We start from the raw sequence: 25,123 nt of genomic DNA, 5'->3' as shown, positions 1-25,123 counted from the left end.
TCTTCAGGGGGTTCCGTTTGAACCCTTACATTCCGTTGATATTAAGTTATTATCTTGGAAAGTTTTGTTTTTGGTTGCAATTTCTTCTGCTAGAAGAGTTTCAGAATTATCTGCTCTGCAGTGTTCTCCTCCTTATCTGGTGTTCCATGCAGATAAGGTGGTTTTACGTACTAAACCTGGTTTTCTTCCAAAAGTTGTTTCTAACAAAAACATTAACCAGGAGATAGTCGTGCCTTCTTTGTGTCCGAAACCAGTTTCGAAGAAGGAACGTTTGTTGCACAATTTGGATGTTGTTCGCGCTCTAAAATTCTATTTAGATGCTACAAAGGATTTTAGACAAACATCTTCCTTGTTTGTTGTTTATTCTGGTAAAAGGAGAGGTCAAAAAGCAACTTCTACCTCTCTCTCTTTTTGGATTAAAAGCATCATCAGATTGGCTTACGAGACTGCCGGACGGCAGCCTCCTGAAAGAATCACAGCTCATTCCACTAGGGCTGTGGCTTCCACATGGGCCTTCAAGAACGAGGCTTCTGTTGATCAGATATGTAGGGCAGCGACTTGGTCTTCACTGCACACTTTTACCTAATTTTACAAGTTTGATACTTTTGCTTCTTCTGAGGCTATTTTTTGGGAGAAGGGTTTTGCAAGCCGTGGTGCCTTCCATTTAGGTGACCTGATTTGCTCCCTCCCTTCATCCGTGTCCTAAAGCTTTGGTATTGGTTCCCACAAGTAAGGATGACGCCGTGGACCGGACACACCTATGTTGGAGAAAACAGAATTTATGTTTACCTGATAAATTACTTTCTCCAACGGTGTGTCCGGTCCACGGCCCGCCCTGGTTTTTTAATCAGGTCTGATAATTTATTTTCTTTAACTACAGTCACCACGGTATCATATGGTTTCTCCTATGCAAATATTCCTCCTTAACGTCGGTCGAATGACTGGGGTAGGCGGAGCCTAGGAGGGATCATGTGACCAGCTTTGCTGGGCTCTTTGCCATTTCCTGTTGGGGAAGAGAATATCCCACAAGTAAGGATGACGCCGTGGACCGGACACACCGTTGGAGAAAGTAATTTATCAGGTAAACATAAATTCTGTTTTTCACAAATTTTTTCACAAACTTTAGGTTTCTCACTGAAATTATTTACAAACAGCTTGTGCAATTATTGCACAAATGGTTTTAAATGCTTCTCTGGGATCCCCTTTGTTCAGAAATAGCAGACATATATGGCTTTTACGTTGCTTTTTGGTAATTAGAAGGCCGCTAAATGCCACTGCGCACCACACGTGTATTATGCGCAGCAGTGAAGGGGTTAATTAGGGAGCTTGTAGGGTTAATTTTAGCTGTAGTGTAGTAAACAACCCCAAGTATTGATCTAGGCCCATTTTGGTATATTTCATGCCACCATTTCACCGCCAAATGCGATCAAATTAAAAAAAAACTTTAAATATTTCACAATTTTAGGTTTCTCACTGAAATTATTTACAAACAGCTTGTGCAATTATGGCACAAATTGTTGTAAATTCTTCTCTGGGATCACTTTTGTTCAGAAATAACAGACATATATGGCTTTGGCGTTGCTTTTTGGTAGTTAGGTCGCTAAATTCCGCTGTGCATCACTCGTATATTATGTCTAGCAGTGAAGGAGTTAATTAGGTAGATTGTAGGGAGCTTGCACGGTTAATTTTAGCTTTAGTGTAGAGATCAGCCTGACACATCCCACCCCCTGATCCCTCCCAAACAGCTCCCTTCCCTCCCCCACCCCACAATTGTCCCTGCCATCTTAAGTACTGGCAGAAAGGGGGGGGGGGGTTAGTTTTTTTTTTTTTAATCTTCTGCTGTGTAGGGACCCCCCCCCCCCCCCCAAACAGCTCTTTAACCCCCCCCCCCCCCTCTTCCTTTATTGTGCGCCATATTGGGTACTGGCAGCTGTCTGCCAGTACCCAGTTTGAAAAATAATAATGTATTTTAATTTTATTAAATATTTTCTTTATTTCTGTAGTGTAGCTGCCCCCCCCCCTCAACATCCAACCCCCCACCCTCTCCCAGATGCCTTCATTTTAAAATCCCGCCCTCCCCAGTCCTCTCTCCCACCCTCCAGATCTACAGCATATTGATGCTGTTTTCATAGATCTCACGTGCACGCGCGCACAGCTCACGTGCACGCACCCACACAAGATCCCTCCCCCCTCCTCCACCAATGACTCCCCAACCGCCTCCCTGGATGAGCTCCCACCCACGATAACGGCCATCGATAGCCGATGCAGAGAGGGCCACAGAGTGGCTCTCTGCATCGGATGGCTAAAAAGTTATTGCAGGATGCCTCAATATTGAGGCATCACTGCAATAACATGAAAGCAGCTGGAAGCGATCAGGTTTGCTTCCACTGCTTTCAAAGACCAACGACGGATGGGGTACGTCCTTGGTCGTTAACTGCATTTTTTTTTGCAGGACGTACCCCATACGTCGTTGGTCGTTAAGGGGTTAAACTGATTAATTTCAACTTGCTTTGCTGCAACACAAGCGGACAGCTCCACCTACTGGCTATTTTAATAAATGCACTGCTTAATGCTTTTCAATAACGGTCACATGACTGGAAAAAAAGGTTGTTATTCTGAAACAGTGTAAATTGAACCATTGTAAAATGAGGGCCACCTGTATATATGTGTGTGTGTGTATATATGATCCCATCTAACTTCTATTTCCTTTTTTCCAGAGCCTTCCTTTTCAGAAAATCCAGCATAGCATCACGGCACAAGACCATCAACCTACAACAGATGCCTGCATACTCAGTATGGTGGTTGGGCAGCTAAAGGTAAGTATTTGATGGGGGTACTTGCTTTCCAGAAAATGTGTTCTAAAATCTTTTGGGTTGTGTGTCTTTAGAAAATATATCAGAGGCATGTAGATATACATAGCAACAAAAAGAAAGTGGAAGCAAAACTATTTATCACACAAACGTTTCGGGATTGCTCCCTTATTTTTAATCACGCAATGTTTCTTTCTGTGTCATAAATGGGTGTTGCTGACAATTTCTTGGATTTTTTTTGCTATATTTTGCAGGGGGTTGGAGTTGTTCCCCCTTGTGGCTTGCAACTATCTAGTGTGCTAGACTGACCGTTTTGAGATGTGGAGATACAGCCAGCAGTCCAATCTATATGTAAGGAAAAGTGAGAGAATACAACTCTCAGCAGAATAAAGTGTTTTCTTTCATACAGGTGGTGTGTTCACAATCTATTACTCATGGGAGTTACTCTTCTCTGCCACTAGAAGGCAAAGATTCCCAAACCCCAAGAGCTCTCTAAAACCCCTCCCACCTCACACATACCTTGGTCTTTAATTTGCCTCCGCTGGAGGCAGTTGAAGAATGGAGATATGCATGTATTTTTTAGAGAAAGGGATTTTCAGTCTTTCCCCTCGAGTATAATGCTCGTCAGAGGCATGTATTTGGGTATCGTTTATGATCCGGTGGTTTCACCTCATGGGAAATCCTTTATCAACCCTCTGTCTCGCTTTTTATAGATCTACATTATACTCCTATTCCATAACCTCTGCTATGTTTCAGTACTGGTTTGGCTGTCTGTTTGGTAGTGGACGAGTGTCTATGGGTAAGTATATTTTATTTTAACATAGACACTCTTATCTATTTTATGGGCGCTTTTAAATTTTAAGTTTATCTATGTCCCTGGGACAGATCCTTCACTATTCCCTTTTTCGCACATCGGCTGTCTTTGAGTTGGCATACGTCCCTTAATCTATTAGGAGCTGTCAGGATAGCGCGCATCTTTTTTTCTTGCACGTTGATATAAGTGCGTCAGGTTTTTTGTTCGCATTTTTCCCATTTAAACTGTCAGTAATTTGGCGTGCGTTGGGATGTAATTTTTTTTTTCTCTTTTAGCTCAGCTATGTGTGTTGTTGAAAGCTACTTAGCTGGGGTAAATGGTTTCCTTTGAAGGGGTTTAATAGTGTTTATTGCATTGATTTGGCGTACGCTATAATAATTGATTTGGCGTACGCTATAATAGAGCAGCAGGTTTCTGTCCTTAAATATACCCTAGAAACTGAGTCTCCTGAACACCTTTCTACTATGTATAGGTTTTTATTGTAAAGAAGCGGAGGTTCCCCCCTCAGATCATTTTGTTTTTATAGAGCTCTTGGGGTTTGGGAATCTTTGCCTCCTAGTGGTAGAGAGTAGTAATTTCCAAGAGTAAAGGATCATGGACTCTCACCCCTATGAAAGAAATTAATTTATCAGCTAAGGAATTTTTTTTTTTTTTAATGCACTCATATAAGGGAAAAATCTAGTAGTAATTACATTATGCTATTGCAGTCTTCAATATGCACTGTTTTGTGACGAGGATATTTATTTTTAAATACACGTTGAGTCCACAGATCATCATCCTTACTTGTGGGATATCACCTCCTGGTCAGCAGGAGGAGGCAAAGAGCACCACAGCAGAGTTGTTGAGTAGCTCCTCCCTTCCCTCCCACTCCAGTCATTCTCTTTGCCTACGTTAGTGATAGGAAAAGGTAAAGTGAGGTGTTAAATTAGATTCTTCAATCAAGAGTTTGTTTTTAAAGTAGTGCCAGGGTGTGCTGCTTTGTTCTAGGATGTAGCCTAGTCCATCTCAGTCTCTGTAGTAGAGCTTTTGGTGGCTTTAAAGCAATAGGAAATGGTGGGACATAATTCTCACTGCGCCTCCTATACATTTATGCTGCCCTAATACGGATAGCCTAAGCACATTTAACTCAGGCCTATCTTATTCCACAGGGCTATAGGAGGGAGAGGACCTCTTAAACCTGCTGGACTGTCCTGCTGTCGGACAGCATTCAAGGTAAGTGCTAACTTTATTCATTCTGGGGCATAGACTCAGAGGAAAGTGGGCACTTGAATTTTATCTGAAAATTACATAAGAGTCCAAGTACAAGGCTTCTTATGTTGGGACATTAATCCTTTTTATATTGAAGGGTTTTTTTCTGGAGACAGCCATGAGTACAGGCACTGGGGCTGGGAGCAAAGCGGAGAAAAAAATAAATAAAAAATAATAATTAACGGTGTTAGTTTTTTTTTATGGTGGTTGCAGTTCCTATGATATTTTCTCCAACATAGGTGTGTCCGGTCCACGGCGTCATCCTTACTTGTGGGATATTCTCCTCCCCAACAGGAAATGGCAAAGAGCCCAGCAAAGCTGGTCACATGATCCCTCCTAGGCTCCGCCTACCCCAGTCATTCTCTTTGCCGTTGTACAGGCAACATCTCCACGGAGATGGCTTAGAGTTTTTTAGTGTTTAACTGTAGTTTTTATTATTCAATCAAGAGTTTGTTATTTTGAAATAGTGCTGGTATGTACTATTTACTCAGAAACAGAAAAGAGATGAAGATTTCTGTTTGTATGAGGAAAATGATTTTAGCAACCGTAACTAAAATCCATGGCTGTTCCACACAGGACTGTTGAGAGCTACTAACTTCAGTTGGGGGAACAGTATGCAGTCTCTTGCTGCTTGAGGTATGACACATTCTAACAAGACGATGTAATGCTGGAAGCTGTCATTTTCCCTATGGGATCCGGTAAGCCATGTTTATTACGATCATAAATAAGGGCTTCACAAGGGCTTATTAAGACTGTAGACTTTTCTGGGCTAAATCGATTCATTATTAACACATATTTAGCCTTGAGGAATCATTTTATCTGGGTATTTTGATATAAGAATATCGGCAGGCACTGTATTAGACACCTTATTACTTAGGGACTTTCCCAAAGCATAAGCAGAGCCTCATTTTCGCGCCGGTGTGGCGCACTTGTTTTTGAGAGGCATGGCATGCAGTCGCATGTGTGAGGAGCTCTGATACTTAGAAAAGACTTTCTGAAGGCGTCATTTGGTATCGTATTCCCCTTTGGGCTTGGTTGGGTCTCAGCAAAGCAGATACCAGGGACTGTAAAGGGGTTAAAGTTTAAAACGGCTCCGGTTCCGTTATTTTAAGGGTTAAAGCTTCCAAATTTGGTGTGCAATACTTTTAAGGCTTTAAGACACTGTGGTGAAAATTTGGTGAATTTTGTACAATTCCTTCATGTTTTTTCGCAATTGCAGTAATAAAGTGTGTTCAGTTTAAAATTTAAAGTGACAGTAACGGTTTTATTTTAAAACGTTTTTGTACTTTGTTATCAAGTTTATGCCTGTTTAACATGTCTGAACTACCAGATAGACTGTGTTCTGAATGTGGGGAAGCCAGAATTCCTATTCATTTAAATAAATGTGATTTATGTGATAATGACAATGATGCCCAAGATGATTCCTCAAGTGAGGGGAGTAAGCATGGTACTGCATCATTCCCTCCTTCGTCTACACGAGTCTTGCCCACTCAGGAGGCCCCTAGTACATCTAGCGCGCCAATACTCCTTACTATGCAACAATTAACGGCTGTAATGGATAATTCTGTCAAAAACATTTTAGCCCAAATGAACACTTGTCAGCGTAAGCGCGGCTGCTCTGTTTTAGATACTGAAGAGCATGGCAACGCTGATACTAATATCTCTGAAGGGCCCCTAACCCAGTCTGATGGGGCCAGGGAGGTTTTGTCTGAGGGAGAAATTACTGATTCAGGGAACATTTCTCAACAGGCTGAACCTGATGTGATTGCATTTAAATTTAAGTTGGAACATCTCCGCATTCTGCTTAAGGAGGTATTATCCACTCTGGATGATTGTGACAAGTTGGTCATCCCAGAGAAGCTATGTAAAATGGACAAGTTCCTAGAGGTGCCGGGGCTCCCAGAAGCTTTTCCTATACCCAAGCGGGTGGCGGACATTGTTAATAAAGAATGGGAAAGGCCCGGTATTCCTTTCGTCCCTCCCCCCATATTTAAAAAATTGTTTCCTTTGGTCGACCCCAGAAAGGACTTATGGCAGACAGTCCCCAAGGTCGAGGGAGCGGTTTCCACTTTAAACAAACGCACCACTATACCCATAGAGGATAGTTGTGCTTTCAAAGATCCTATGGATAAAAAATTAGGTTTGCTTAAAAAGATGTTTGTTCAGCAGGGTTACCTTCTACAACCAATTGCATGCATTGTCCCTGTCGCTACAGCCGCATGTTTCTGGTTCGATGAGCTGATAAAGGCGGTCGATAGTGATTCTCCTCCTTATGAGGAGATTATGGACAGAATCAATGCCCTCAAATTGGCTAATTCTTTCACCCTAGACGCCACTTTGCAATTGGCTAGGTTAGCGGCTAAGAATTCTGGGTTTGCTATTGTGGCGCGCAGAGCGCTTTGGTTGAAATCTTGGTCGGCTGATGCGTCTTCCAAGAACAAGCTACTTAACATTCCTTTCAAGGGGAAAACGCTGTTTGGCCCTGACTTGAAAGAGATTATCTCTGATATCACTGGGGGTAAGGGCCACGCCCTTCCTCAGGATCGGCCTTTCAAGGCAAAAAATAAACCTAATTTTCGTCCCTTTCGTAGAAACGGACCAGCCCGAGGTGCTACGTCCTCTAAGCAAGAGGGTAATACTTCTCAAGCCAAGCCAGCTTGGAGACCAATGCAAGGCTGGAACAAGGGAAAGCAGGCCAAGAAACCTGCCACTGCTACCAAGACTGCATGAAATGTTGGCCCCCGATCCGGGACCGGATCTGGTGGGGGGCAGACTCTCTCTCTTCGCTCAGGCTTGGGCAAGAGATGTTCTGGATCCTTGGGCGCTAGAAATAGTCTCCCAAGGTTATCTTCTGGAATTCAAGGGACTTCCCCCAAGGGGGAGGTTCCACAGGTCTCAGTTGTCTTCAGACCACATAAAAAGACAGGCATTCTTACATTGTGTAGAAGACCTGTTAAAAATGGGAGTGATTCATCCTGTTCCATTAAGAGAACAAGGGATGGGGTTCTACTCCAATCTGTTCATAGTTCCCAAAAAAGAGGGAACGTTCAGACCAATCTTAGATCTCAAGATCTTAAACAAGTTTCTCAAGGTTCCATCGTTCAAGATGGAAACCATTCGAACTATTCTTCCTTCCATCCAGGAAGGTCAATTCATGACCACGGTGGATTTAAAGGATGCGTATCTACATATTCCTATCCACAAGGAACATCATCGGTTCCTAAGGTTCGCATTCCTGGACAAGCATTACCAGTTCGTGGCGCTTCCTTTCGGATTAGCCACTGCTCCAAGGATTTTCACAAAGGTACTAGGGTCCCTTCTAGCTGTGCTAAGACCAAGGGGCATTGCTGTAGTACCTTACTTGGACGACATTCTGATTCAAGCGTCGTCCCTTCCTCAAGCAAAGGCTCACACGGACATCGTCCTGACCTTTCTCAGATCTCACGGATGGAAAGTGAACGTGGAAAAGAGTTCTCTATCTCCGTCAACAAGGGTTCCCTTCTTGGAAACAATAATAGACTCCTTAGAAATGAGGATATTTCTGACAGAGGCCAGAAAAACAAAGCTTCTAGACTCTTGTCGGATACTTCATTCCGTTCCTCTTCCTTCCATAGCTCAGTGCATGGAAGTGATCGGGTTGATGGTAGCGGCTATGGACATAGTTCCTTTTGCGCGCATTCATCTAAGACCATTACAACTGTGCATGCTCAGTCAGTGGAATGGGGATTATACAGACTTGTCTCCGAAGATACAAGTAAATCAGAGGACCAGAGACTCACTCCGTTGGTGGCTGTCCCTGGACAACCTGTCACGAGGGATGACATTCCGCAGACCAGAGTGGGTCATTGTCACGACCGACGACAGTCTGATGGGCTGGGGCGCGGTCTGGGGATCCCTGAAAGCTCAGGGTCTTTGGTCTCGGGAAGAATCTCTTCTACCGATAAATATTCTGGAACTGAGAGCGATATTCAATGCTCTCAAGGCTTGGCCTCAGCTAGCGAGGGCCAAGTTCATACGGTTTCAATCAGACAACATGACAACTGTTGCGTACATCAACCATCAGGGGGGAACAAGGAGTTCCCTAGCGATGGAAGAAGTGACCAAAATCATTCTATGGGCGGAGTCTCACTCCTGCCACCTGTCCGCTATCCACATCCCAGGAGTGGAAAATTGGGAAGCGGATTTTCTGAGTCGTCAGACATTGCATCCGGGGGAGTGGGAACTCCATCCGGAAATCTTTGCCCAAGTCACTCAGCTGTGGGGCATTCCAGACATGGATCTGATGGCCTCTCGTCAGAACTTCAAAGTTCCTTGCTACGGGTCCAGATCCAGGGATCCCAAGGCGGCTCTAGTGGATGCACTAGTAGCACCTTGGACCTTCAAACTAGCTTTTGTGTTCCCGCCGTTCCCTCTCATCCCCAGGCTGGTAGCCAGGATCAATCAGGAGAGGGCGTCGGTGATCTTGTTAGCTCCTGCGTGGCCACGCAGGACTTGGTATGCAGATCTGGTGAATATGTCATCGGCTCCACCTTGGAAGCTACCTTTGAGACGAGGCCTTCTTGTTCAGGGTCCGTTCGAACATCCGAACCTGGTTTCACTCCAGCTGACTGCTTGGAGATTGAACGCTTGATCTTATCGAAGCGAGGGTTCTCAGATTCTGTTATCGATACTCTTGTTCAGGCCAGAAAGCCTGTAACTAGAAAGATTTACCACAAAATTTGGAAAAAATATATCTGTTGGTGTGAATCTAAAGGATTCCCTTGGGACAAGGTTAAGATTCCTAAGATTCTATCCTTCCTTCAAGAAGGATTGGAAAAAGGATTATCTGCAAGTTCCCTGAAGGGACAGATTTCTGCCTTGTCTGTGTTACTTCACAAAAAGCTGGCAGCTGTGCCAGATGTTCAAGCCTTTGTTCAGGCTCTGGTTAGAATTAAGCCTGTTTACAAACCTTTGACTCCTCCTTGGAGTCTCAATTTAGTTCTTTCAGTTCTTCAGGGGGTTCCGTTTGAACCCTTACATTCCGTTGATATTAAGTTATTATCTTGGAAAGTTTTGTTTTTAGTTGCAATCTCTTCTGCTAGAAGAGTCTCAGAATTATCTGCTCTGCAGTGTTCTCCTCCTTATCTGGTGTTCCATGCAGATAAGGTGGTTTTACGTACTAAACCTGGTTTTCTTCCAAAAGTTGTTTCTAACAAAAACATTAACCAGGAGATTATCGTACCTTCTCTGTGTCCGAAACCAGTTTCAAAGAAGGAACGTTTGTTGCACAATTTGGATGTTGTTCGCGCTCTAAAATTCTATTTAGATGCTACAAAGGATTTTAGACAAACATCTTCCTTGTTTGTTGTTTATTCTGGTAAAAGGAGAGGTCAAAAAGCAACTTCTACCTCTCTCTCTTTTTGGATTAAAAGCATCATCAGATTGGCTTACGAGACTGCCGGACGGCAGCCTCCCGAAAGAATCACAGCTCATTCCACTAGGGCTGTGGCTTCCACATGGGCCTTCAAGAACGAGGCTTCTGTTGATCAGATATGTAGGGCAGCGACTTGGTCTTCACTGCACACTTTTACCAAATTTTACAAGTTTGATACTTTTGCTTCTTCTGAGGCTATTTTTGGGAGAAAGGTTTTGCAAGCCGTGGTGCCTTCCATTTAGGTGACCTGATTTGCTCCCTCCCTTCATCCGTGTCCTAAAGCTTTGGTATTGGTTCCCACAAGTAAGGATGACGCCGTGGACCGGACACACCTATGTTGGAGAAAACAGAATTTATGTTTACCTGATAAATTACTTTCTCCAACGGTGTGTCCGGTCCACGGCCCGCCCTGGTTTTTTTAATCAGGTCTGATAATTTATTTTCTTTAACTACAGTCACCACGGTATCATATGGTTTCTCCTATGCAAATATTCCTCCTTAACGTCGGTCGAATGACTGGGGTAGGCGGAGCCTAGGAGGGATCATGTGACCAGCTTTGCTGGGCTCTTTGCCATTTCCTGTTGGGGAGGAGAATATCCCACAAGTAAGGATGACGCCGTGGACCGGACACACCGTTGGAGAAAGTAATTTATCAGGTAAACATAAATTCTGTTTTTACGGGTAATGTAGTAGTTTTAGAAGTTACGCCCACGATGGGCGGGGCTATAGTTTGCACGCTTCCTTTAGTTGATTGCGCAGTTCTCAAGCGGTTGTAGCGTTTGTGCCCCTGAACACCGGATCGTTTTTTCAGATAAGACAATTGTTCTGGCCAGGGAGTGAGTCTGGCAGGTAGGCACCTCAGCAGAGTTGCTGAGATGTATAGGTGTATGTATTTACTTTTGTTTAACTGCTGAGGTATGTTTTTTTCTTATGCAGTAAAAATGTCAGTGTTTAAAATTTAAAGGCACAGTATTGTTTTTGTTTTTCCTTTTTCTGACATCAAAGTTTGTAAAAAATAATTTGATTATCTCTCCTTTGAACATCTAGTTCTTATAGAGTATAAAAGGTAACATTGTAACAATTTTTGTTACAATAAGAATTTTTTTTATTTTATTATGGACATAGGAGCCGTGCAAAACTTGCTCCATGTGTTTGGATGCTAATGTGGAACCACCAATCCCTTTCTGTCCCTCATGTATTGAGAGGGCTTTGAGTTATAGGGAAAATATTTTTCATGAACAACATTTTTCAAAAGCGAATACTTCTCAGGAGTCTAATGAGATTCAGAGTATGCTGCAGCTTTCTCCCCAAGCGTCCCAAGATTTAACACCCGCACAAGCATTGCCCTGTACTTCTGCTCTAGCACCTGCTGGAGTTACTTTAAAAGACATAGCTGCGCTTATGTCTTACACAATTTCTGATGCATTGTCGGCCTTTCCTATGCTACAAGGCAAGAGGAAGGACAACCATGTTAGTGAGGTTTCTGATGCAATGGTGGCAATCTCGGATGTACCCTCCCAGGGAACTGAGGTGGAGGGTATGGAGGTTCTCTCAGAAGGTGAAATCTCAGACTCAGAAGGTTCATTGCCTTTGACTGATTCAGAGGTTGTATCCTTCAGGTTTAAACTAGAACACCTCCCTCCGCCTGTTACTCAGGGAGGTTTTGGTTACCTTAGACAACTGTGATTCTACAGTAGTGGTTGTTCCTGCGAAGTCAAGTAAATTAGACAGATATTTTGAGGTCCCCTCTTACTCAGACATTTTTTCCAGTACCGAAGCGAACTTCGGAGATTATTTCCAAGGAATGGTAGAGACCAGGTATTCCCTTTTCCCCGTCTCCTATTTTCAAGAAAATGTTTCCTATAGTGGACGCTATCAGGGAAACTTGGCAGACGGTTCCTAAGGTGGAAGGAGCTATTTCCACTCTAGCCAAGCGAACTACTATTCCCATTGAGGATAGTTGTTCTTGTCCATTGGATCTTAAAAAAAAAATTGGAGGTTCTACTTAAGAAGATTTATGTTCACCAGGGTCTGCTATTGCAGCCGGCTGTGTGCATTGCTACGGTCACTAGTGCAGCAGCTTATTGGTTTGATGCTTTGTCTGAGTCTCTCAGAACTGAGACCTCTTTAGAGGAGATCCAAGATAGGATTAAAGCTCTGAAGTTGGCTAATGCCTTTATTACAGATGCTTCTCTGCAAATTACCAAATTGGCAGCTAAGAGTTCAGGGTTTTCTATCCTAGCCCGCAGAGCCTTATGGTTAAAACTTTGGTCTGCGGACGTATCGTCTAAGCTTCTAGCAATTCCTTACAAGGGAAAGACCTTGTTTGGTCCTGGATTGAAGGAAATTATCTCTGATATCACGGAAGGTAAATATCATCTCCTTCCTCAAGATAAAAGAAGCAAACGGATAGGACGACAAAGTAATTTTCGTTCCTTTCGAAATTTCAAGGGCAATTCCTTCTCTTCCTCCTCTAAACAGGAAGGAAACTATTCGGAGCCCAAGTCTACTTGGAAACCCAACCAGTCTTGGAACAAGGCTAAGCAATCCAAGAAGCTTGCTGCTGAATCCAAGTCAGCATGAAGGGTTTGCCCCTGATCCGGGACCGGATCTAGTAGGGGGCAGACTTTTTCTTCATTCAGGCTTGGGTGTGGGATGTTCAGGATACCTGGGCTATAGAAATAGTGTCTCAGGGATACAAACTGGAGTTCAAGAATTTTCCTCCCCAAGGAAGATTTCTTCTTTCAAGATTATCTGCAGACCAGATAAAGAGGCGTTCTTACATTGTGTAAGAGACCTCTCCTCCCTGGGAGTAATTTTTCCTGTTTCCGTACAGAAACACGGGCAGGGTTTTTATTCAAATCTGTAGTCCCCAAAAAGGACGGAACTTTCAGACCTATCCTAGACCTCAAGGGTCTAAACAAGTTCCTCAGAGTTCCATCATTCAAGATGGAAACTATTCGTTCCATTGATCCAGGAGGGTCAATTTATGACGACAGTAGATTTAAAGGATGCATATCTACATGTTCCTATCCACAGAGATCATCACAAGTTCCTAAGGTTTGCCTTTCTGGACAAACACTTTCAGTTCGTGGCTCTTCCTTTCAGTCTGGCCACGGCACCCAGAATTTTCACACAGGTTCTGGGTTCTCTGCTGGCGGTTCTAAGACTGCGGGGCATCGCAGTGGCACCTTACCTGGACGATATTCTAATCCAGGCGCCATCTTGTCAACAAGCAAGGTCCCATGCCGATATTGTGCTATCCTTCCTGAGAACTCATGGGTGGAAAGTAAATCTGGAAAAGAGTTCCTTAATTCCAAAGACAAGGGTAACTTTCTTGGGAACTCTAATCAATTCTATATCTCTGAGGATTTTTCTGACAGAGGTCATAAAATCAAAGATTCTAGATATCTGTTGAGCCCTTCAGTCCAATTCTCGGCCGTCAGTGGCTCAGTGCATGGAAGCAATTGGATTGATGGTTGCGGCAATGAACATCATAACGTTTGCTCGGTTTCACCTCAGATCTCTGCCGTTAAACATGCTCAGGCTGTGGAATGGAGATTATGCAGACTTGTCTCCTCGAATAACCCTGGATCAGGAGACGAGGGACTCTCTTCAATGTTGGTTGTCTCCGGATCATCTATCCCAGGGGACATGCTTTCGCAGACCTTCCTGGGTGATTGTGACAACAAACACCAGCCTTTTAGGATGGGGAGCGGTCTGTGGCTCCCTAAAGGCTCAGGGAGTATGGACTCAGGCAGAGTTTGTTCTTCCAATAAACATCCTGGAACTGAGAGCAATCTTCAATGCTCTTCTGGCCTGGCCTCAGTAAGCTTCGGCCCAGATCATCGGATTTCAGTCGGACAACATAACGACAGTGGCTTACATCAATCATCAGGGAGGAACGAGGAGTTCCTTAGTGATGATAGAGGTAGCAAAGATAATACGGTGGGCAGAGGCTCATTCTTGCCATCTGTCAGCGATCCACATCCCAGGGGTGGACAACTGGGAGGCGGACTTTCTGAGAAAGCAGACTTTATATCCGGGAGAGTGGGAACTCCATCCGGACGTATTCTCCAGCCTGATTCTAAAATGGGGTCGGCCGGAATTAGATCTCATGGCATCTCGTCAGAATGGCAAGCTCCCGAGATACGGGTCGAGGTCCAGGGATCCCCAGGCGGAACTAATAGATGATCTGGCGGTTCCTAGGTCCTTCAATCTTGCATACCTATTCCCTCCGTTTGCGCTTCTTCCTCGGGTCATTGCTCGAATCAAGCAGGAGAGGGCACCGGTGATCCTCATTGCTCCTGCTTGGCCTCGCAGGATTTGGTATGCAGATCTGGTGGACATGTCATCCCTGCCACCTTGGAGACTTTCGTTGAAGGACCTCATTCAAGGGCCCTTCCTTTACCCAAATTTTGTTTCTCTGAAGCTGACTGATTGGAGATTGAACGCTTAATCCTATCCAAGCGGGGTTTTTCTGATTCAGTCATAGAGACCATGATTCAGGCTCGTAAGCCTGTAACTAGAAAGATTTACCATAATATATGGAGTAAATATCTCTATTGGTGTGAATCCAAGGGCTACTCGTAGAGTTAGGATTCCCAGAATTTTGTCTTTTCTCCAAGATGGTTTGGAGAAGGTTTTATTGGCAAGTTCCCTAAAGGGTCAGATCTCTGCCTTATCTATTTTGTTACACAAGCATCTGGCAGATGTCCAGATGTTCAATCTTTTTGTCAGGCCTTGGTTAGGATCAGGCCTGTGTTTAAACCAGTTACTCCTCCATGGAGTCTGAAGTTCTTCAAGGGGCTCCGTTTGAGCCTATGCATTCCTTAGATATTAAGTTATCTTGGAAAGTTTTTATTTCTTGTTGCTCTTTCTTCAGCTCAAAGCGTTTCTGAACTTTCGGCGTTGCAATACAATTCGCCTTACCTTATTTTTCATTCGGATAAGGTAGTTTTTACGTACTAAACTAGGGTTCCTTCCTAAGGTTGTTTCAGACGGGAACATTAATCAGGAGATTGTTGTTCCATGTGTCCTAATCCTTCTCAGAAGGAACGTCTTCTGCACAATTTGGAAGTAGTCCGTGCTTTAAAGTTTTACTTACAAGCAACCAAAGACTTTCGTCTGTCTTCTCTTTTTGGTTGAAGAGTATCATCCGCTTTGCATATGAGACTGCTGGACAGCAGCCTCCTGAAAGAGTTACGGCTCATTCCACTAGGGCGGTTGCTTCCTTATGGGCATTCAGAAATGAAGCTTCTGTAGAACAGATTTGCAAGGCTGCAACTTGGTCTTCTCTTCACACTTTTTCTAAATTTTACAAATTTGATACTTTTGCCTCGGCTGAGGCTGCTTTTGGGAGAAAGGTTCTTCAAGCAGTGGTGCCTTCCGTTTTAGGTTCCCTGTCTTGTCCCTCCCTTATCATCCGTGTACTCTAGCTTCGGTATTGTATCCCATAAGTAAGGAGGATGATCCGCGTGTCTTTGAAAATTTAGTTTACCTGATAAATTTGTTTCTTTTTAGACATGAGTCCACGAACCCGCCCTGTTCTTTTAGGACACCTCTGCACCTTGGCTTTTCCTTTCTCTTCCTAACTTCGGTCGAATGACTGGAGTGGGAGGGAATGGAGGAGCTACTTTACAGCTGTGCTGTGGTGCTCTTTGCCGCCTCCTGCTGAGCAGGAGGTGATATCCCACAAGTAAGGATGATGATCCGTGGACTCATAGTGTCTAAAAAGAAACAAATTTATCAGGTAAGCATAAATTTTCTTTTTCATAACTAAACATTGTGTGGTGTGTGTTTGCTATGACTGAGCTTTCAAATGTAACCCACTATTTCTGGGAACTGCAAGGAATTACATAGGTTGCTATAAAAAACTGTTGCATGTGGAACGTTTTCTACTCTAAAAGATTCATAGATGTTAACATTGTTATGACTGTAATACATAATCATATGTACTTAAACAGCCACATTGTGCCCATGCCATATATTGAGCTCCCAACGGACTTTAGACCAGACTCACTGCCCCAGTACTTCTAATGTTCACACTGAAGGGATGGTGTAGCATGGCACCCATGTTTAAAAGCCATTTAACACACCTTTGCCTAAAAATTGTGTTTTGTGCCATGCTCCCTAAAGAGGCCTAAAAGCAAAATCTCTAGATTGTTTAGGTTATTTGCATCATTTTAAAAAACCTAATTTGTAGCATTTGCTTTTTGGCCTCTTGAGGGTGCACGGGAAAAGCGCAGCTTTGTACAAAAGATATTGTTGTCTTTAAGCTTGAAACTTATTCTTGCTTCTCTGGTGGCTGCTGCTTGAATAAAGTTTAGAATGTTCTGTGTGCGTACTACATCTTCTCCTTATCTCCACTTGGATAGTCCTTGCTTTGTACATCCTAGTATACCTCTTTGCGCTTGGCAGCCTCCAGGAGAGAACCCTGTACTAGGTAGGAGCATACAACTTCTGGTATTATGAGTGAAACCAATTATTGTAGCCTATTTTGCATACCCTGCCTCATGTCAGTATAACTGTGCATAACCCTGGGCACATTATTATAGGAAAGCCCATATGTTTTCTAGATAAAACAGCCAGTAACTGGACGATACCTGCCAATTATGGATGTTTATCTGTAAATGTTTTATTACATATTACTTCTGCTAAATTACCCTTGGAACATTTTCATTGGTCGTATAGGGTTAAGGTCCTTAAATTGGCAAATTATCAACAGTTGTGATAAGCTATGGTGAATGTTTTGTATGTTAGATCCTATTCTAACTCAATTGGGAAAAAAAAGTATTCTACTGGGATGTTTAACAGCTCAATGCTACCCATCTGAATGAGTGGCAACTATTTCTTTGTGCATCTACAAATTGCGTGGTTTAGAGGCAATTTTTGGCTCAGTAACCTTAAACACCTGTCTGCAATGCATTATATTAGCAGTGCATTGCAGCCAAAAGGATATAGACAACATTTTTTTTCTATTTAATAAAAAAAAAAGCAAGTGCTTGCATTAATGTTACAGTTTAGGTTTTTACCCAGATCTGGGAAATTAAACTCTGAGAACCTGTAAATTTCTAATAGTCATTTTTGCAACTGAGAAATTGTGCCAATCTTCAAACATTGGGTAGATTAGTGAGCCTTTCTTGATTGTTACCACTTGAAGTCACAAAATACCAAATAAACCTCAGATGGCTAAATTTATCGCCTGTGTTTGAGACATAATTTCTACCTGCATATATAAGAATGCAGCCATATTTATGATATATGCTCTGCCCTGAGTAAACTTTCGAAAGTTAATATAAGCAAGTTGAATTATATTACAGCTTTTTGGACAGGATTCTGGTTTCACTCCCAGGTTTTTTTATTTTTTATTCCACATTTGCCATTTCTGTAATTCTTTCTCTCTCCCTCTGTTGTTTGCTTAGGCTGATGATGACCAAATCTTGGGCTTCCAGCAAACCTTTGTGTTGAGACATATGAGTAGTGCTTGGGTTTGTACCAATGAGATCTTCAGGCTAGCTCTGCACAACATGTAACTCTATTCTCCCTCTGAAGAGAGGTGGGGTCTCTTGTTTGGCTGCTGCTTTGATGCAATGTGGTTTTGTAGTGGGTTGATAGCATGTAAAACTGTGTGAAATCCTCTTTTATAATTTATGTACTATCTTGTAACTTCCCCCTTAACAGTTTCTCCATATAATACATTATAAGACTGCATACTAATAAGATATTGCTGGCACAAATTCAGGCTGGTATGTGACTAGAATGGTTTTCACAATGCAAAAGATGAAGCCTTACACAGTAGTTGTGTTGACTTGCATTTTTGAGCTTGTAAGTACATAATTGGTCATAATGTAGCATGTTTTACTACAACTCTAAATATGTCATCTAAAATAAAAACTTAACATGGCAACCTTATGGTTATTTGTCAAGTTTAAAAAAAAAAAAGTGTATTTCAAATCTTTACTATCCAGGGTTAAAGAACTGTTGTATTGTGGTTGGCCAAGATGTGTATTAGTGGGTCATTAAAAATTTAATAAGCCGAGGAGTAATCGTTGGTCAACTAAAGTTAGTTGCATTGCTTCCCTGTTTAGTTTTACATGCTTGATGGTCAAAAGGGACCTTAGCCCCTATTTCACACCCCTGTGCCTTTTTGTACACTCTTGCTTTTTTTTTTTTTTTTGTCCATTTCCGTGCTTTGTACTTGAGGTATCAACACATCTCTTTTTATATTTACATAGCTAACATGGTAGTTAACCTATATATTTTTTAATGGTTATATCTATATATCAATTTATTCTGAATTTTTATTTTCAAATAGTTAATTAGAATACCTTTTTTTTTTTTTTTTTTTTTTTTTTTTTTTGTCACACAAAAATATGTAATCATAAAATATCAAACTGTAAACATATTAGAAAACTTCCTACAACTCCTCTAATTACACAGCGGGATGACCACCCATTTTGACAACCTATGCATGCTCCTACACATATCCAAAGGGAGGCTAGCAGTTGCCAGGTAATTATTACTTGACAGCTTTAATGACGTGAAATCTCTTATTTGTATTGAGCTTGTCTTTCAAGTAAAAGTTTGTTATATTTTTTTCTAAAGTGAGGGGGTTATCACCTTGCAGCTGGGCAGACACTGCCCCTTTATTTTCAAGGCCAGGATTACATTTTTCAAATAGATATTTCTTCTAGATAAGACGAGTCCACGGATTCATCCTTGTGGGATATTATCCTCCTGCTAACAGGAAGTGGCAAAGAGCACCACAGCAGAGAGATATATATATATATATATATATATATATATATATATATATATATATATATATATATATATATATATATATATATATATATATATATATATATATATATATATATATATATATATATATATATAAAATATATATCTCCTCAATTCTCTCCACCCCCAGTCATTCTCTTTGCCTATACTAAGTAATAGGAAGAGGTAAAGTGAGGGAGGTGTTAATATGATAGTTTTTATTTTCTTCAAGCAAGACTTTTTTTTTTTTTTTTTAAATGGTACCGGTGAGTGCTATTTTTTCCCAGGTCAACAGATGGTTGAAGATTTCTGCCTGGAGACTGATGATCTTAGCAGTTGTCCCTAAGATCCAGAGAAGTTCCCACAGAATGGCTGAGGAGTACTTGAGAAGCTTTAGTGTGGGGAATGTTTTTCATGCTACAAGCATTGAGGTATGTTCAGTCATTTTTTTCTGGAGAGACTGTGTTATTTCAGAACTGGCTGACATTGTTCCCATAAGGGAAGGGGTAAGCAGTAATCCTACATGTGATAGAAGGGGTATTACTGGGACCTGTATGTTATGGGCTGAAAATTGGTTGAAACTGGTAACATAAATGTTTTTGAGACAAAACGGTTTTATGCATAGAGGGCAACATAACGTTTTTGTTTGATGTCACTGGAGGGTTTCACATGGCTTACAATATTAGTTTGGGTATATGACAAACCTACATGGCTAGGTTCTAGACCGCTTTACAGCGGTTTTTACTAGGCAGAGAGACATCGATATAGATGGGCGGGGCCTAATTTCGCGCCTCAGATGCGCAGTTGAAATTCCTATACAAGCTCCAGCTCCGATGGGCCTAAACTGAAGATTTAGCCTAAACGAAGTGATAGAGTGACTTAACAGACCCCTGAGGGGAGGTAGGCGCCACAGCAGAGCTGTGGCGAGGTGCAGGGGGTTGCTATCTGAATTTCATAACTTTTTTGAGTAACGTTTTTTTCCATTAAGGGTTAAGCATTTCTTGTGGTGCAATCTTAGCTGGCAAGATAAGACACATATATACTAAGATTGTGATAATTATGACATTTTAGAGCAGATTTGGAAAAATTGTACACGTTTTTACTCTTAAAGGCGCAGTACCGTTTTTCAGATTGTTTTTTTTTTCATTAAATAAAGTGTTTTCAAGACTGTGGTTATTACTAGTCTGTTTCAACATGTCTGACATTGAGGAAAGTCAATGTTCTATGTGTTTAGAAGCCATTGTGGAACCCCCACTTAAAATGTGTCCCTCATGTACTGAAAGGGCCTTACATTGCAAAGAACATATTTTAGGTGATAAAAGTATGTCTCGGGATGATTCTCAGTCTGAAGAGAATCAGGTTATGCAATCCAATTCTACCCAAGTGTCACAACCTTTAACGCCCGCTCAGGCTGCGCCTAGTACTTCTAGTGCGTCTAATTCTTTTACCCTACAAGATATGGCTGCAGTTATGTCTACTACCCTTACAGAGGTATTGTCTAAACTGCCAGGTTTACAGGGTAAGCGCAGCAGGTCAGGTATTAGAGTAAATACTGAGCCCCCTGATGCTTTATTGGCCATCTCCGATGTACCCTCAGTGTTCTGATTTGGGGGTGGGGGATTTGCTGTCTGAGGGAGAGCTTTCAGACTCAGGAAAGATGTTCCCTCAAACAGACTCAGATGTGACGGCCTTTAAGTTTAAGCTTGAACACCTCCGCTTGTTACTCTGGGAGGTTTTAGCGACTGGATGATTGTGACCCTATTGTAATCCCACCAGAGAAATTGTGTAAAATGGATAAATATCTAGAGGTCCCTACTTACACTAATGTTGTTCCAGTCCCTAGAAGGCTTTCGGACATTGTTACTAAGGAATGGGATAAACCAGGCATTCCGTTCTCTCCCCCTCCTACTTTTAAGAAAATTTTTCCCATATCTGACACCATTCGGGATTCCTGGCAGACGGTCCCTAAGGTGGAGGGAGCTATTTCTACCCTGGTTAAGCGTAGAACTATACCTATTGAGGACAGTTGTGCTTTCAAAGATCCTATGGATAAAAAATTAGAGGGTCTTTTAAAGAAATTGTTTATTCATCAGGGTTTTCTTCTACAACCTATAGCGTGCATCGTTCCAGTAACTACTGCAGCAGCTTTTTGGTTTGAGGCTCTAGAGGAGTCTCAAGGTTGAGACCCCATTAGATGATATTTTGGATAGAATTAATGCTCTCAAGCTAGCTAATTCTTTAATTACCGATTTTCAAATGGCTAAATTAGCGGCAAAGAATGCAGGCTTTGCCATTTTAGCGCGTAGAGCGTTATGGCTTAAGTCTTGGTCTGCTGATGTGTCCTCAAAATCTAAACTTAGCTATTCCTTTTTAAAGGTAAGACCCTATTCGGGCCTGAACTGAAGGAGATCATTTCCGACATTACTGGAGGTAAAGGTCATGCCCTTCCTCAGGACAAGACGGTTAAAATGAGGGCTAAACAAAATAATTTTCATTCCTTTCGAAATTTTAAAGGTGGACCCTCTACTTCCTCCTCCGCCACAAAGCAGGAGGAGAATTTTGCACAATCCAAGTCAGTCTGGAGACCTAACCAGACCTGGAATAAAGGTAAACAGGCCAAGAAGCCCGCTGCTGCTACCAAGACAGCATGAAGGGGCAGCCCCCGATCCGGGACCAGATCTAGTAGGGGGCAGACTTTCTCTCTTCGCTCAGGCAAGGGACGTTCAGGATCCCTGGGCATTAGAAATCGTGACCCAGGGGTATCGACTAGAATTCAAGGATTTTCTCCCAAGAGGGATATTTCATCTTTCACGTTTCTTTGTAGACCAGACAAAGAGGCGTTCTTACGCTGTGTAGAAGACCTATATACCATGGGTGTAATCTGCCCAGTTCCAAAACTAGAACAGGGGCAGGGATTTTACTCAAATCTGTGGTTCCCAAAAAAGAGGGAACCTTCAGACCGATTTTAGATCTCAAATGCCTAAACAAATTTCTCAGTTACATCGTTTAAGATAGAGACCATTCAAACTATTTTACCAATGATCCAGGAGGGTCAATATATGACCACCGTGGACTTAAAGGATGCGTATCTTCACATTCCTATCCACAGAGATCATCACCAGTTTCTCAGGTTCGCCTTCCTGAACAAACACTACCAGTTTGTGGCCCTCCCTTTCGGGTTGGCCACAGCTCCTAGAATCTTCACAAAGGTGCTAGGGTCCCTGCTGGCGGTTCTAAGGCCACGGGGCATAGCAGTGGCGCCCTATCTGGACGATATTTTGGCCAAATCTCACACGGACATCGTGTTGGATTTTCTAAGAACTCACAGATGGAAGGTGAATATACAAAAGAGTTCACTAGTTCCACTGACAAGAGTTCCATTCCTAGGAATTCTGATAGACTCGGTAGACATGAAAATATTTCTGACAGAGGTAAGAAAGTCAAAGATCTTAACTACTTGCCGAACACTTCGGTCCATTCATCGGCCATCAGTGGCGCAGTGTATGGAGGTCATTGGATTAATGGTAGCAGCAATGGACATCGTTCCATTTGCTCGCTTACATCTCAGACCACTGCAGCTGTGCATGCTCAGACAGTGGAATGGGGATTATGCAGATTTATCTCCTCGGATAAATCTGGATCTAGAGACCAGAGACTCTCTCTTCTTTGGTGGTTGTCACAGGATCATCTGTCCCAGGGAATGTGCTTCCGCAGACCAGCATGGGTCATAGTGACGACGGACGCCAGCCTCTTGGGCTGGGGTGCAGTCTGGAATTCCCTGAAGGCTCAGGGTGTTTGGACTCAGGAGGAGACCCTACTACCAATCAATATTCTGGAACTGAGAGCAAAATTCAACGCGCTTCAAGCGTGGCCTCAGTTGGCTTTGGCCAAATTCATAAGATTCCAGTCGGACAATATCACGACTGTAGCATATATCAATCATCCAGGGGGAACAAAGAGTTCTCTAGCGATGATAGAGGTTTCCAAGATAATTCGATGGGCAGAGACTCACTCTTGCCATCTATCAGCAATCTATATCCCAGGAGTAGAGAACTGGGAAGCGGATTTTCTAAGTCGTCAGACTTTTCATCCAGGGGAGTGGGAGCTCCATCCGGAGGTGTTTGCGGGATTGATTCGTCAATGGGGCACACCGGAATTGGATCTGATGGCATCTCGTCAGAATGCCAAACTTCCTTGTTACGAGTCCAGATCAAGGGATCCCCAAGCAGTACTGATAGATGCTCTAGCAGCACCTTGGTCGTTCAACCTGGCTTATGTGTTTCCTCCATTTCCTCTCCTACCTCGTCTGATTGCCAGAATCAAACAGGAGAGGGCTTTGGTAATCCTGATAGCGCCTGCGTGGCCACGCAGGACTTGGTATGCAGATCTAGTGGAAATGTCATCTCCGTGGAAACTGCCACTGAGACCGGACCTTCTAATCCAAGGTCCATTCCAACATCCAAATCTTAATTCTCTGCAGCTGACTGCCTGGAGATTGAACGCCTGATTTTATCTAAGCGTGGATTTTCAGAGCCGGTCATTGATACCTTGATTCTAAGCGTTGGTGTCTAAGCGTTTACGTTTGGAGTTTTATAGTGGGCTGTGAAATTTAGTTGTCCTCACATGACTGCCTTTGAAGCATTCCAAAAGAGCTCCGGTGTGTCTTGATATTGGGGCATTGAACCTGGCATATTCTAGCCACTGTGTCTTTAGGTGTTTTTGGAATTCTAGATTGTGGTATAGGTATGTGGGAAACCGCCATGCTCTTTGGGAGGACTTATGGTTAGTAGGGTGTAGTTCTTGCCATATTGGGTGCATGATCCGAGAACACCACATAGGTAATTTGAGTGCGCGGGATTTGATTGTTTAGGTGTGGAGAGCATAGGAAGTAGTCAATTCGTGATAAAGACCCATGCGTCTTAGAGACACAGATGAACTCTCTGAGTTGGGTGGCGTTGCCTCCATAAGTATACAAGCCCTAGGGAGGTCTTGAAAGCTTTAATGGTGGCATTTTCCGAATTGTACCTCCTGTATTGTTTTTTAGGGTGGCCTCCGGTATTAAAGTCCTACAGTCTAGGGGTATGGCTTAGGTTAAATTAAAGTCTCCCCCCACTAGGAGTGTTTTGTCTGCATGGGAGAGCAGGCTTGCCTGGAGGGAGTGCCAAAATTGGGTGAGTGGGTGGTTGGGACCATAGATGCTGCATATGATGTAAGATTTCCCTGCTACTTGTAAAAGTGCTATTATGAATCTTCCCTGTTTGTCGGTTTTTAGGGCTGTGGTTTGTACTGGGAGGCCCTTCCTCACAAGTATAGTAACTCCTCGCTTGCGCCCCTCTACTGGAGTGTATAGGACTTGACCCACCCATCTGGTATTCAATTTCTCATGTTCAATGTCAGTCAGGTGTGTCTCTTGTATCAGGGCTATGTCTGCATGTAACCGTTTAAGATGTTGCAATACAATGCTGCTTTTGGCTGGGGAGGTAATGCCTCCCACATTCCAGGAGACTATCTTAAGGTTTTGGGACATGGCGTACGGGGAAAGGGTGATGATTGACAGGGTATGTCAGGGTGAGTGAGGGAATGCCAACATCTGTGTGGTTGTCAGTGCAGCCTGGCCTAGAAGTCTTAGGAGGATGAAAGTAATGGCATGTCAGTGTGTGTTCATGCAGGGTTAGTAACTCATGGTTTACGCAATTTGGTGGTGGGGGTCTGTCTTGTGCAGGGTCTGCTGCTAGCTGCAGTCTGGTCCGGAGGCTGCTCCCATGATCTGTGAAAAGGGAGAAAAACAGTTGTGTTAGCGGTATATGGGTGCGCCCAGTACTGGAACGAGCTAGGCTATCTTTACTTTGTATATTGTGAATGAACTGTGGGTGGGGATGGATTTGGCTGTGTGGGCTCTGCCACAAGTCGCCAGGGCGACTTAACACTGTTGGGAAGTTAAAGCTATTCTCAGACCAAAAATTTGGGTTTCGAGTGATTAAGTCCATTAGGGTGAAGAACTTCAGATGTGCAATTTATGTAGCTCAAAGCTCATCGGAGCTTAGTGTCTCTCAC

The 25,123-nt window shown here is 42.9% G+C and overlaps 1 protein-coding gene across 7 annotated transcripts in view; it reads left to right on the top strand.

Moving 5' to 3' along the window:
- NUTF2 (nuclear transport factor 2) overlaps nucleotides 1-25,123 on the top strand; it is a 139,739-nt gene that overhangs the window by 87,261 nt on the left and 27,355 nt on the right. For 4 of the 7 annotated variants that reach the window (XM_053697342.1, XM_053697510.1, XM_053696884.1 and 1 more), the window contains exons 4-5: nucleotides 2,718-2,816; nucleotides 17,710-17,816. In XM_053697342.1, coding sequence (XP_053553317.1) covers nucleotides 2,718-2,816; nucleotides 17,710-17,816 — 206 coding nt within the window. Of the gene's footprint in view, nucleotides 1-2,717; nucleotides 2,817-17,709; nucleotides 17,844-25,123 lie in introns of all 7 variants that reach the window. The other 3 variants (XM_053697676.1, XM_053697263.1, XM_053697591.1) reach the window with 3 other exon arrangements.

The sequence above is a fragment of the Bombina bombina genome, chromosome 1 (assembly GCF_027579735.1).
Source record: "Bombina bombina isolate aBomBom1 chromosome 1, aBomBom1.pri, whole genome shotgun sequence".
NCBI lineage: Eukaryota > Metazoa > Chordata > Amphibia > Anura > Bombinatoridae > Bombina > Bombina bombina.
This window is presented reverse-complemented; position numbering and strand designations above follow the sequence as displayed.